Raw genomic sequence first — 14,981 nt, 5'->3', positions numbered from 1 at the left:
TTAGTTCTACTAACCCTAGCCCTTTTTTTAAAAAAGAAAAAAAAACCCATAGGGGAGGGAGAGGAAGCAAACCAAAGTAGGATATAGTGTATTTTTTATTTATTAGTAGCAAGAACTCATGAATCTAGACACTTTACTGATCTGACAAATCTGATTAAGCTCCTTACGGGCAGGGAATGTATCTGCTAATTCTGTTGTACAGTACTCTCTCCCAAGTGCTCTGCACATCATAATACAAGTCTTAGATTGACAATTCCTAGGTGAAGGATTTCTTCCATGGGAATCTTAAACTACGTATTTGTTTGAAATAAAATACCTGAAGTTATTGGATACCAGTTATAAAAAGTCTTAACACATGGAAATGGGCCATCACCTCAGTTTTTGCTTTGGGGAAGTGTAAATTCTCCACTTCAGTGGTGGAGTACATGGATCCATACGTGAATGTCAGTGTCTCCAACTACAACTCCTTCCCCCAAAATATCCATTCCAAAGGGATTTGAAAGTTCATTCCCTGCTGCTTCACGTAAAAAGCCAATTTTCCTAAATTTAATCACATCCGAGTCTATTTAATTTCCGTAAATGCCAGCGACCATCGTGCGGGATCAAGTTCTCCCTAAAACCTGTCTTTAACGGGCTGAATGAATGGGTCCGTTTACGATTCCCACGTTGGAAAAAACCGTATTCTCCCAATGATAATATTTCAGTTCCACTTCATTTCACAATTACAGCTGAGTTGTGATAACCGTTTAGAAACACTGAATATCAGACACCCACTTTGGTAGATGCTAAACAAAAGTAACACTACAGACGAAATGTAGCCAGCAAAGAAGGTTTAATACAGCTGCTATATAATTACCCTACGTTTCCTTAGATGGAGTCCTTTGGGGACACCAGGGACTGTGTAATTCTCACCCACGTATATTCTCCCAGGAAAGCAGATTTAATAGGTACTGTTACTGTGAAACAAAGGAAAAGCAAGTTTTTAACACCAAAAGGCTTGAACGCTTCAAAACGAGTACAAGTCCAGTTTCACTTTCTTCACTGATTAATGAACTTGTGAACTTTGTCCAATTCTGGGTTCCATCTGTCAGATGGAATTACTGCGCAAGACAGGTGTCTGTTTTCAAGGATGTTGTTTTAATGATAGTCACAATTCCTTTTAAGATCAACTCGGTTACAATTCTGCAGGCACTACTCTCAAGACAAGGTTTTGATGATTGCTGTTAGTCCTTCATAAAATCAGGTAAAAGCAAATATTGACTCAAAATGTAATATAAAGAGTCTTTTAGCAGAGATTGAGAAACCCTATTTTGTGTCCATTAACAAAACAAATCTAATTTTGAGTCATACTTCAAAATGAATAACGCAGCATTTACAGTGCTTGTACTTTTAGATAACAATGTGTGGTATTGATGCCAAAAACAGTTTCATTACTCCTGAGACCATTAGTAAACATGATTCAGACTTTCAGTTTTGGGTACACCCAATGATTTTTCTCATCTGTTTAGCTCACTCCAGACTTTCCATGGAGCCAAAATGGGAAGTAAAGTCACGAAACCATTTTAAACTGAATTAGAATTAGTGACAAAGACCAGTTGGAACAGAATTCCCGTATGAAGCACGATAGCATCTTTAAAATATTCTGATCTCAATTTTTAGGAAAACAAACTATAATCAGTATGCCACAAAACCCTTATTCTTAGTATATTGCATATAAGAAAAGCTATTGAGTGAGTTTATTTCACATTTACCTCAGATTTCCACCTGGCATTCGCACCACCAGTTGGTGTTTAAGAGCAAAGAAATGAAGAAAATAGCAAAACGTGTCACTACTTTCAGATCGTGCGTTTGTGGGAAATGAGCTACTCAAGTACGGGGTCTACTTCTAGAGGTGTTCAAATGAAGAAAAGTGAATTTATTCCACAAACACTGGTTTTAGCAATCACTAAAGATCACAACTGTCCCTCAACACACACAACTAGAGCAGAGAAGATAAATCAATGCCCTAGGGTTAGTGGATGTGAAAGTTGTCTAGATCCCAGCTGAGAGTACATGGTATTTCTAAACGGGTGTGCACACACCCCACCATGCTCATTTTTACTACTGAGAAACTGTCCACTTGCAATTATTGATCTGCCTAAAGGCAGGGAGTCAGAGTAAATGCTCTCTAGACTGTAAGCTCATTGTGGGCAGGGAATGTGTTATATTGTGATATTGTACTCTCCCAAGTGCTTAGAACAGTGCTCTACACCCAGTAAGCACTAAATACTGACTGACCTCTTAGGATTCCTTCCAGCCAGTCCCTTCTATGATCTACTTGAAAAAGAGATGCTACATAAATCTTATATGGATTCTTTAAGGAGTGACTGATGTTTAAGTGAACTAATTCAAGCCAGTGGGGAATAGGTGGGGAGGGGAGAGATGATACCTTGAGAGAGGCACAGCACCATAAAGGGGGGAAGGTGCCATTTTTTGGTGCCAGCACATGGGTCTACCACTATTTTCCGATAGCCCGGAAATACACCAACCACAAGAATACAAAAATTTGAGATTTTTTTTTGGCACGGGGTTGGGGGGGGGGGAATCAAATTAGCTCTTCACAATCACATGGAAAAAATGTCCTGAATAAGGTCTGACATCTTACACCAAGCACTTGCCATTTTAAAAATAAGGCGGTTTCTTACAAGCCGGGTTTTGCGACTTAGCTTCGCAAATGCTTGAACTCACTGATCGAGGATATTCATTCTTTAAAAAAAGAAGGAACACCTAGATTTCTCTTAGTTTTTGAAATACTGCCAGATAAAGCTACAAATTTAGAATTGCAATCTACAGCATGGTAAACGGAGACAAGACCGGTAAACGGTTCCATTTTAAGATGAGGGATCTTCCAAAATCATGCTTCCTACAGAATTAGCAAACTAGAGACTGTTCGAAAACATGCTTTTCACTTCCATTTTAAAAAACCTTAATAAATAAACCATATCCAAACTACATATTCAAATTTTTATAAAAATTAAGGTTTAACATTTATTTTACATCTAGCTTTCCACATCTGTGTTCAGACAAGGAATCAGATTGCACATAACTGTAAGCAGTGCAAAATGTGGTGCTGGAGAAGTCACAGATGCACTGTAGGTGATAGTACAGGACCATTAAAGCAGTGGACATCAAAAAAAATTGGAGGGATAAAAAAACAAGTAAAACTACATGTTGGAAATCAGGAGGGATGGTGGAGAGAATGACAACTGATAATGCCCTGGTTGCTACAGAAGTTAAACTGGCATAGACAGCATTTGTCAAACCAAAAGAAAAAAATATATATATATCCAATAGCAATTTCTTTATTCATTCACGTTAAAGTCACCTGAAATGAGAGATATATTTGATGCATTAAAAATGCTTACTAATGTAAATAGCAGAACAAATCCTTTTCGATGGATACTGAATATCCCACATAGTAAAGTCACTTCAACACAGCCTCAGGACAACTCCCACACCAAAACAGTACTTTATTTTGCAATTTTTGCCCCATTATTTCTCCCACGTTAAGATCTTTTAGCTCTCAAGGGTACAAGGTGAAGTAAAACTTCTCAGTCAGCAAACAGAGCACACCTGGCCATCTAGCACCCCCACAATGCACCCAATTCAGCACCCACAAAAGCCCAGGTCCATCCCCAAACTTTGGGCCCGTAGGGTCAGGTGCAGCATACTAAAAAGCTACGCTACCAGATTAGCTTATTAATTCTGCATACACCAGGCTGATCAATGTGTCAGCCTGCAACAGACTGAGCATTTTAACTGAACATGGCAAAATAGTCACTCTATTGAACTTTACATCATTATTTGATGTCAAACAATGAGGCAAATCCCAACAGTATATACAAAAAAAACAGCTTTGCATTTACAAAAGATTTTGTTTCCCATATTGATTACTCCAGGCAGCTAAACTCATTGGTTTATGCAACTTTATTGAAGAAAAATAAATCAATTACTAGCAAGAGCTATTAGTTGATCACTCATCCATTGACAACTTGCATCATTTTAATCAGTGCTATATTAAACAGTGTAGTGGAAGATAGATTAACTAATAGCTCCAAGCCTCCTAACAAAATTTAAATGAAAATTACAAAAATGTTCAAGACCCTATTTTGGAATACAAGGGGTGTTTGACTTCCAATTTCCATTCTCTGTAGAACAAGAACAGGTCATTCCTTTATTGACATGCATAAAATACATCACGTTTTTCTGTTCTGCTGATGCTATAAATTCAGTACCAATTCTCCAGCCATTATCAGTTATGAGTGTAAAGTATTTCAAAGGGCCTCAAATCTCTAACACTGGAAGGCTTAAACGAGATGGATGCGGGGTACAGAAATGTTGCTTCTCTGGAAGTGACAACTGAGCGTCTATTCCCTTCCCCTCAGATGGTATCTTCAGCTTTTGTTAGAGTAGTGAGGAATGGTTTTAGTCTCATAACCAAATTAGAGTGAAGACATTGGCCACATAATTAACACATGCTCCGTTTTTAAAAATTCTGAATCGTGGGCAACTGGTCTCTCGTAACTACTTGACAGTTTCTAAAAGCAGTTATTGTCCAAAGCTGGAAGAACTTAGGTCTTCTCAGATGAGCATGTGCATGAATGGAGGGAGGTAAACAAAACGAAACAAAAAAAAAAAATAAAATTAAAAAAGATGAGGTCTCATAGGGGAGCAGCCGGATAAGAAAATCAAAAAAGGAACAGTAATTTAAAGTTTATTCCAGCTATAATGCAGGTTATTCTGACTTTAAGGTAGCATCACATGGCATACTTCTGAGTCCATTCCCGAGATATTCTGTTGTACCTGTAAATAATGTAGAAGAATTTTATTTGAGAAGTTCCCACTTGGCAAAATTCTAAAAAAAAAATTATTTAAATTACTTGGGCGGCAGGAAAAGTGTCCGCTTTCTCCAAATGATGAAATTAGATTTACTCCTCCCACACAGGAGAAAGCAGTGTGGCTTAGTGGAAAGAGCCCGGGCTTGGGAGTCAAGAGGTTGAGGGTTCGAACCCCAGTTCCACCACTTGTCAGCTGCGAGACTTTGGGCAAGTCGCTTCACTTCTCTGTGCCTCGGTCACCTCGTCTGGAAAACGGGGATTAAGACTACGAGCCCCACGTGGGACAACCTCATTACCTTGTATCTATCCCAGCGCTCACAACAGTGCTTGGCACATAGTAAGCACTTAAATGCCATCATCATTATTATTCGGTGGGTCTGGCAAAACCCATACTGGGAATGAAGTAATATGCTCTAATTCAAGTGGTCCATTCTTGGGGGGGGAGGGGGGACAGGACACCCCTGAAATAAGCAAAATTCCAAAAGGAGTATTTTTCTGAACCATATTAGCTTCCCTAGAAAGGGGACAGCTGGCCACTAGCAATACGTTACGTAACTGCGGGACCTAAGACATCATGACAAGTGTTGCGGGACTTCAGAAACAACATTTCGGTCTTTCTGTTGTTCCCTGTATTTCTCAACCTGACATGCAGCAAAATTCACCAATTGTTATTACCAGACCGACACACACACCCCGTCATCTAATGTCCTCTTTGACCCTTAGAGGACAGCTTCAGATGTATGTTTTTGTGCGCATGTGATTTCTCCCTCATTTATCAGGAGCAAAACCATTTAAGATGTGCCTTCATGGGGGGGATATAATTCACTCGTTCTAGGAACACTAAATACCCTGAACCCATTCGACTCCAAGGAAGTTCAGCCAAAATCACCCTACCGTACTACGAACTGGCTGTAAAAGGTCTTAGGTCGATAGGATTCTGCAGATGCGATAAACCTCCTACTACACTGTGATGACCTTAAAACGGAAATGTGTAGTCCAACTAATTTTCCAAACTTCAAAATGATTTAGAATAACTACATCAGCACTATTTTTTAAAAGTAACTTTTTAAGACATACTGGTACACAAGTAGAGAGGCCCATACAATTTACACTAACGCATGCTTGTCAGTAATGAAAATTCAGTTTAATTACACACTTTTAATTTCTTCCGTACATAAAACTAAATCTAATTCTTGCCTGGGAATGAGCTTCGTATTGCACTTTTTAATCTGTTAAAACTCTGGACTTAAGAAGGGCGAAACCACTGCAGCTCTGGAAAACTTACCAGTTTGATAAAAAGCTACATAAAACATCCATACCGAAGGAAATACTGCTGCTCTATATTTGTTTTGCCATGCAAGGATATTTGCAAGCGATCAATGACTACCCCATATGCTTTCACACTAAACCCAGATCAAGCTGTTAAATGTTCAGGTTCAGTAACTGCTGCATCCATTATCTTTTGTTAGTTAATTCAGTGCCTTAAAGCATGCAGCACTCAAGTGCTGGCAGTTCCCATTGTTAAAATGCACAATAGAGTGCAAGATACGCTTACCCTACAGCATAGCGTATTTCTCTGTCCACTCTCTTGCTAACCTATTGTACCTAATTGAACAAGTATACTTTTATTAATTGTAGCAAAACACACACTGGTGATAACTTGAATTCCCTAAACAAAACGCAAAAACTAATTATAAGGATACCACCTATGTAAACAGGTGATCTACTAAACATGTTACTATTTTTTTTTATCTAATCCCTACGTCCTTAAAATAAAAATTAAAAAATTAGGTTATCATTAGTGGATGGTAACATGAACGGCTAAATTTCACCCTGCTGGAAAAAAACACATTGCTGCAACGAGGCTAAAAGATTCCAGAAAGACCTTATAAAAATTCCATTTCATTGCAAGAGTCCTGCACGTACCAGTTGTGATTTTTCCAATGCCAGAATCATGTCCTTGTGGCAGATGGTGACCGTAACGACTCACCACTAACAAAATCATTTTACACCGAAAATGTACAAGTTTATTGTCCTCACACCACTTCACACTTACTTGTCTCTGTCTGTTTTATAGATCCGTGCAATCTCTGGCACTAGGGGGTCATCTGGGTTTGGATCACATAGCAGTGAACAAATGGATAAAAGAACTACAAGACAACAAAAATAAGACAGTGTTTTCAAATGTAAACCGAACCTGCAAGCATCGGGATATAGGAAAAATTACAGGTTAGACTTTTAGGATTCAGAGATTGAAGACCCCACAGCTGTAGTCACAAATGACGCAGAGACAGAACATAAAAGTTAAACACTCTTGTCTTTGAATACAGCACCTCTCTAAAACCAGTAGTAGTAGTCACTGTGTTAGAGACTGGAATAAAAAAAAAACTGCATAATACCCTCCTATACTTGTCTATTCAAAAGACTACATTCTGAAAGCTGCTCGTGAATTTATCAATTCCAGGAAGGAAACCCGACGGGGTAGTTCTACTGGTTAACTATAAAAATACCTTCAGTTCTCTTTTACCAATAATACTATTTTTCATTTGACAGTCAGATAAAACCAAAATTCATTAAGAAAATGCTTCCGACTCCTTATTCTCTCAAGTGTTCCAATTTCAAGCAACCTCCTTTGAAGAAAACAGTGACATAGTATACTGTGGCTCTCCAGAGTTAGTGCTCAGTAAATACTACTGATTGATTACGCAGATTTTCCTTTGATTACCCTTAAGACTGTGGCTCTGGGAATGGCGTTTTTAATTTATTTCACTCCAAGCCAGGAGAAATGAGACTGCCCGAAGAACTTACCTCTATGATCCTCTCTTTCAATCAATGGTATTTATTGAGCATTTACTATATGTACAGTCCTGTACTAAGCACTTGGCAGAGTTCAATATTACAGGGTTGGTAGACCCGTTCCCTGCCCAAATGAAGCTTACAGTCTAGAGGGGGCAGGAGACACGTTAAAATGAATTACAGATGTGTAATTGCTGTGGGGCGAGCGTGGGATGAATTAAGGGTACAAATTCAAGTGCAGCGGTGATGCCGAACATAGAGGGAGATGGGGAAACGGGGAATAAGGTCTTCCCTTATTTGGGAAGACCTCTTGGGAGAGAGGTGATTTTAACATGGCCTCAAATGTAAGGAGAGTGATGGTCTGCCAGATATGAAGGGGGAGGTATTTCCTGGCAAGAGAGTGGTGGTGCGCTAGACGGGATTGAGGTACGATGAGAAGGTAGGTGCTAGGACTGTCAGCTGGGTGACCCTGGCTTGGAAACCAGCAAGATAAGACAGGAGGGGGTAAGGTGACGGAGGGCCTTAAAGCCAATGGTAAGGAGTTTGATCTCTGACGCGGAGGTGGATGGAAAGCCACCGGAGGTTTTTGAGGAGTAGGGAAACCCAGACTGAATTTTTTTTTTTTTTAGAAGAATGATCAGCCGAGTGAAGTATGACCTGGAGTGGGGAAGAAACGAGATAGGGAGGTCAGCAAAAGGCTGGTGCATTCGTCAAGCAGGGACTGGATAAGTGCAGGAGCAGTTTGAATGGAGAAGAAAGGGTGGATTTTAGCATCATGAAGATTGGTAATCACCCACAAAAGAGATGATAGTTGAAGCCATGGGAGCAAATGAGTTCTCCAAGGTAGTGGGTGTAGATGGAGAATTAGAAGGGAACCCACTACTGAGCCTTGAGGATCTCCCAGTTAAGAGGTGGGAGGTGGAGCAAGAGCCTGCAAAATAGATTGAGAATGAGAGGCTAGAGAGAACCAGGAGAGGACAGGGTCAGCGGAGCCAAGGTCGGGTAATGTTTCCAGAAGGGGTGGTCCGCAGCATTTAAGGCAGCTGAGAGGTCGAGGAGGATTAGGATGAAGTAGAGGCTGTGTGGTTCGGCAAGGAGGAGATCAATGGTGACCTCTGAGAGGGCAGTTTCAGCAAAGTGAAGCTCAACCGGAAGGGGTCAAGGAGGAGAGGCAGTGGGTGGGAACAGTTCCCTCAAGATGTCTGGAGAGGAATGGTAGAGGGGAGGTGGGGTGGTAACTGAAGGGAGCTGCGGGGTCAAGGGAGGGTTTCCTAACTAGTACATGTGAAATGAACTCTCAAGCCTCCCCTAAGTTCTGCCTAGCGACCATGAGCAGTATAAGAGCAGTACTGGGCTGGCTGGCTTGGCCTCCATGCCAAAGGGTAGGAGGCACACCAGGCAACTCATGATTCTCGGGATTTGCTGGGTTTCAGCAACATCCGTGCCACTGCCTCTCGATACTTACCACCACTATGGCCCCTCGTTCACTGCTTGGGTGGCAGAGAATGTGGGCCTTAGAAACCACAGAACTTGTTGCTTCTGAAGGGTGGCAATACAGCCTGTGTTAATATCTGATTCAATAACTTGGCTTAAGGTAGCCAATGCCCCAGTTACCCTTTTGTTGCAATTCAGCCCCAATCACGCATAGAAAAACATTTCTCGCCATGGATCGTGTTCCCGTTTGTCTGCTCACCCCAAATTAGCAGGGGCTGTCCAGGGAATCGGTGGTCTTATGCTCTCCCTCCTCCCATCCCAGGGCAACCTGTCTGAGCTCTGGGCCCTGCTGGGAAGGCATGTGATCTGACAGAGCCAGTAAAATTACAATCTGTCAAAAACACGCAGGGACCTGAAAATAAAGCAGTAGCCACATTTGAAGCCGAAACATCAATGTCCCTTGATGGCTGGGAAGGTCTCAAATTCAAGATTCTGGCAGGTCAGACTTTGAACCATCAAGCCTGTTAAAATTCAAACCGAGACCCCAAAAACGCCTCTTGTGCTCAGAGCTAGGGGACGACACAGCAGGACCAAGACAGGATAGGATCACTGGCAAGAGACCCAGGTTAAAATCCAAATTTCCAGCTCATGCAAAGTTCTAGCCAGGAGGGAAAGCAGGATAAAGTGAGAAGCCAGATTAGTCTTCACATCTGATGATCTGTTCAATTTAGACTACAGCTCAAATACAAACCAAAAAACAAAACAAAAAACCCCAAGAGCAGTACAGAGAAAAAACGAACGTGTAGCTTTTTTTTTTTTTTTTACTTTTTTACCTTTAGAAATAGTTAAAGCAGGAGACCATTGTGATCTTAGAATATCGAGACAAATGCTGCCATTACTGTTAATATTTGGATGATAGATTCTTGTTGTAAATGCCACCTACAACAAATTAGAAAAAGTAAGCAAGTTCACTTCTAATCCTCAGACAGATTTTAAATGAAAACGCATTTAGATTTTTAAAACTAGGTTTACAACAAACCCTTCAATTTTAACAGTTTTTAAAGCAAGTAAAACCTCTTAGTCCTCTCAACAGGAATGCCTTTCGGGCGCATCTGCAAATTGCCCAGGGCCTGAAATTCCCCAGCTGAACTGAACTTGGAATTCTTAATAATGAAAAGAAGCATGGTAGATTTGCTCCACTACACTGTACTCCTCCTGGCTACAGATGCTCCTTGCTATCAGTGACCATGGTAAACACGGGAGGGGTTTGGAAAACTTTGTAGGTTTTTTTTTTTTTGGACCTACCCAAAAGACTACTTTAAGATCTTGGCTCAAAGAGAATCTGTGTGAATGCTAGTCCACGTAATATTCACTCTAAAAATAAGAGACGTCATTTGCACATGCGGCCAAAATCTTTACACACTTTAACCACTTTATCCACTTGACTAATTTTTCTATTCAATCAACTGCATTTATCGAATGCTTACTTTGTGCAGAGCACTGCTCTAAGTGCCTGGGACAATGCACTATAAGCATTTTAACTGTTCTCTGTTAAAGATCTGTTCTCGGCCCACGGAACTCAGTAATGCTAGACCGTATCCAAGCAGGTAGATTGTTTTCTGGGCTGCACAGTGACAGGTGCACATCTTTGAATATACACCCCCATCCACACGGGCATATCTGTAGAGATAACTATATAGAGAATGGGGAACCAAACACCTTCTCCGACCGCCCCCCCCAGGGTAGACAGGCTGTTCGAGGCTTCTAAATGAGTATGAACAATCAAACGAATGTTGCTGTCCACTTCATCGCAAGTTCCCAGTTCACAGACAGCACGCAGGGGACCTCTGGCTTGGAGAGCAGTGGGGGAAGAAGGGCTGACCTAATGCTCACATCTAACCACTTTACCTGCTGTCTCCAGGCACGCTAATTAATGTTCATGTCCCCACTATCCCAAATGTTTATTTCAAAACAAAGAGTTAAAATCACCCCAGATTCTTTTGAACCTTAAATGACATCACTTTGCACGAATCTAGTGCAGAACATTGAGACCAAGACCTGAAAAGGTTTTAGAAACACTCAAATATACACAGAGGGGTGATTCTCCCAAATCTGCCTTATAAGCGCAAACAAATGAAACATGACAGCTGAGAGTCTAGAAAGACACTTGCCTTAGGTGGTTTGAAGGGGTAGTCTGTGGGAAAATGAATTGTCAAAAAGAATACACCGCCTTGGTATGGGCTGTCATTCTGTTAAAAAAAAAATTAACAGTTAAATTTCAAACAGTTTTAATGAGCAACAAATATGTACATCCTCATAAATCATGTTTCAGTACTCGCTGGAACTAATGCTATACACATGTGTTCAAACGGGCTTGCCAAGATGAGTGTACCCTAATCCTCAAAAAACTCTAGCCAAAGTTCCTAGCAAAAGCAGGTATGACGGCTGAGCTGAGAATATGCCCATTTCTTAACCTCAATTTTAAGCATTCAAAACTACTCCATATCAAAAGTCCAATACGAGCAGCCTAACCAAACGCTACATTTTTTCCTTTACATTAACGTACCTCAAGATGCTATTCCTGCCAAAACAAATTAGTAGTGCCAAACTAAAAAATCAGTTTTCTGGACACTGCCATTTTTTTTAAGCCAAAACCCCCAAAGAATTCAAATGATCAGCACCTTGACGGTTCAAGGTTCAGAGCCAACATTGCTCCACTGGCTCTTTGTCACCGTTGGAGGCTTCCAGCTTTTGGAAGTAATAAAGCAAACCCCCTCTACACTGTAAGCTCGTTAGAGGCAGGAAACGTGACTGCTATTCTGCTGTACTGTACTCTCCCAAGCGCTTAATACAGTGCTCCACACATACTAAGGGCTCAGTAATTACCACAATGGGGTCGCTCTCTGGGCCAAAATGGTCTATTAGGCTCAAAGCCACGATAGTGTAATTGCTTTCCGGCTTCCTCCCTTTCTCCAATACTCTCAATCCAAGCGCTGACAGATTGGGGAAAGAAGCTGAGAAGCTTTGGTGGAAGCTCAGGGAAGTCAACAAACAATCTCTGGTCCTCACAAAAGCTAAGAACGGGGAAAGTCAGCCTCAACAGCATGGAATCAGGTACCGAGCACTGTATTAAGCACTTGGGAGAGTACAACATAACAATAAGCACACACATTCCCTGCCCATAAAAAGCCTACAGTCAAGAGGGGGAGAAATACATTAATATAAAGTACAGATATGTACATTAGTGCTGTGGGGCTGGCGGTGGTGGTGGGGGGCGGGGGAGGGAAAGAGATGAATAAAGGGAGCAAGACAGGGCAACGCAGAAGTGAGTGGGAGAAGAGGGAAGTCAGACAAGTCCTCTTGGAGATGTGCCTTTAATCAGGCTTTGAAGAGAGGAAGGATTTTCTGCTGGATTTGAGGAGGGAGGGCGTTCCAGGACAGAGATAGGATGTGGGCAAGGGGTCGGTGGCAAGACAGAGAAGATCAAAGTACAGCGAGAAGGTGAGCATTAGAGAAGCAAAGTGTGTGGGCTGGGTTGGAGTAGAGTAACGAGGTGAATGGAAGAGTGGCACGGGGAATGAAGAAGAAACCTAGCCACGGCTTGTCAGCCGTAATGAATCTAAGGTGCCTTTCTCCGGTAGCTGTGGGCTGGGATCCTTTGACTAGTCTTAAAAGCCATTACGTTGAATATATTTTAATTCTAGATGAACTGGCATGCATATTACCTCGACAGTACACCATCTTGTAGCTACCACTCAGCGAGACCTATCTCAGGTCCCCAGTGACTTCTGTCTACTTCCAGAGTCCTTTAGGCCCCAGCCTGCTCCCTGACCCCTTAAACCCAACAATTATCTGGTATTAGTTCACTTGTAAGAGTGGTAACAGTCCTATGGAGAGCCTCACTCATTTCCTCCTAGGTCTTCCCCAGATCGGCAGTGTAAAAACCTCTGCGTGTTCCACGCTAGTGACACGGAACCTACGTTGACCTGTGTGTGGGTTGGAATCTGGTGTGAAACCCTGCCAAGCCTGCCTCTTTCCAAGAGGAATGGGGGAAAGCCATGCTTTCGTGGTTGGCCTACAGAAGTATCCAAACCGTCTCCGCACGCAGACTTTGCGTGGAAGGCAGCACTATTCTCCCTGGGTCAGGGGGCAGGTCTGTGTAAAGTTCTTTAGTCCAATTTTTTGTGCTTCTCAAGACAACTCTATCCTATTCCTAGAAATGGCACAAATACACCTAAGTTTTAGCCTGTAGAGGATCAACAATCTCTGGCACTCGTACCAGATTTACATGCCAAGCTGTTTTATTTGGCATTCTTGCCTTTGGCTTCTGTAGAGACAGCCTCTTTGGGAGAGGTAGGAATCCTGTCGAGACTTAACCTGTCTGCCCTTATTTCTGTTACAAAGGCACTTGTGTGTTGGTGGGGGGAGAGGGGAAAGACTGGAAATTGTAATATAAGCCTCTAGACACAACTGCAGCAGATCAAGAAATGTCAGCACTAGTCATATTGTGGATGGAGCTGCTTCTGGGTATCCCAGTATGTGATGTGTCAGGGATTCACAAAAATGTCTACCGCACCATTTGTGTTCCCTTGAACAGATTTAGGCAAAGCTGGTTAGACTAACAAAGTCAAGTGTCATGATGAAATTCTTTCACTGACTAAATTTCACCCACCAACGATGGAATCCTATTTTACCTAGTAAAAACCAAGTTTAGGGCTGGAGACCAATGAAGTAATGTGTCACCTAGCAGCTAATTTGAAAAAAATGAAAAAATCAAAACAAAACAAATCTAGCTATTTTAGGGTTTGGTTTTTTTAAATTCTGGTAAAAGTACTTGCATCAGAAGCTAATTTAAAATAGATAAAAAGGGAATGGCTGACACGGGAAAGTTAATCCTCAGACAATATTCAGAGGCTGAATTCTTCTGGTAAGAGATGTAGGGATAGGAGGTTAAATTATTGGCTAAAAATAATTTGTGGGTTTGTGTTTATGTCATCCACACTCCCGTTTCTCAATATTTCAGACTATCATGTTGACAGACCAAGTTCTCCCAAATGCCTATGGAGAAACACTTCAAGATACAAAATACGTAATAAGTAGAACCTGGATGAGAAACTACTTTGAAACTAGAAAAAAAAAATTCAACCCAGTCAACTTCCTAAAACAACCCTCGCTTCCCAAATATCTGGCTTCCGTCCCCTACACTCTACCGAGACTGCTCTCTCTAAGGTCACCCATGACCTCCTTCTTGCCAAATCCAATGGCTCCTACTCCATTCTGATCCTCCTTGACCTCTCTGCTGCCTTTGACACTGTCGACCATCCCCTCCTCCTCCATACCTTATCTCACCTTGGTTTCACGGACTCTGTCCTCTCCTGGTTCTCCTCTTACCTCTCTGGCCGGTCATTCTCGGTCTCCTTCTCTGGAGCCTCCTCCCCCTCCCATCCTTTAACTGTTGGAGTTCCTCAAGGGTCAGTTCTCGGCCCTCTTCTGTTCTCCATTTACACTCACTCCCTTGGTGAACTCATCCGCTCTCACGGCTTTGACTACCATCTCTATGCAGATGACACGCAGATCTACATCTCCGCCCCTGTCCTCTCCCCCTCCCTTCAGGCTCGCATCTCCTCCTGCCTCCGGGATGTCTCCACCTGGATGTTGGCGCGCCACCTAAAACTCAACATGAGCAAGACTGAGCTCCTCATCTTCCCTCCCAAACCCGCTCCTCTCCCAGACTTCTCTATCACCGTGGATGGCACGACCATCCTTCCCGTCTCTCGGGCCCGCAATCTCGGTGTCATCCTTGACTCGTCTCTCTCGTTCACCCCACACATCCTATCCGTTACCGAGACCTGCTGGTTTCACCTCTACAATATC

The 14,981-nt window shown here is 42.1% G+C and overlaps 1 protein-coding gene across 2 annotated transcripts in view; it reads right to left on the bottom strand.

Moving 5' to 3' along the window:
• Window positions 1-815: 815 nt before the first annotated feature.
• UBE2D3 (ubiquitin conjugating enzyme E2 D3) overlaps window positions 816-14,981 on the bottom strand; it is a 40,031-nt gene continuing 25,865 nt past the window's right edge. Inside the window, exons 5-9 of one of the 2 annotated variants that reach the window (XM_029076529.2) lie at window positions 11,279-11,356; window positions 9,941-10,046; window positions 6,934-7,027; window positions 6,433-6,482; window positions 816-4,842 (exon numbers count right to left, since the gene is read on the bottom strand). In XM_029076529.2, coding sequence (XP_028932362.1) covers window positions 6,434-6,482; window positions 6,934-7,027; window positions 9,941-10,046; window positions 11,279-11,356 — 327 coding nt within the window. In that variant the 3' untranslated portion in view covers window positions 816-4,842; window position 6,433. The remainder of the gene's footprint in view (window positions 4,843-6,432; window positions 6,483-6,933; window positions 7,028-9,940; window positions 10,047-11,278; window positions 11,357-14,981) is intronic. The other variant, XM_029076530.2, reaches the window with a different exon arrangement.

The sequence above is a fragment of the Ornithorhynchus anatinus genome, chromosome 12 (assembly GCF_004115215.2).
Source record: "Ornithorhynchus anatinus isolate Pmale09 chromosome 12, mOrnAna1.pri.v4, whole genome shotgun sequence".
NCBI classification, from domain to species: Eukaryota; Metazoa; Chordata; class Mammalia; order Monotremata; family Ornithorhynchidae; genus Ornithorhynchus; species Ornithorhynchus anatinus.
This window is presented reverse-complemented; position numbering and strand designations above follow the sequence as displayed.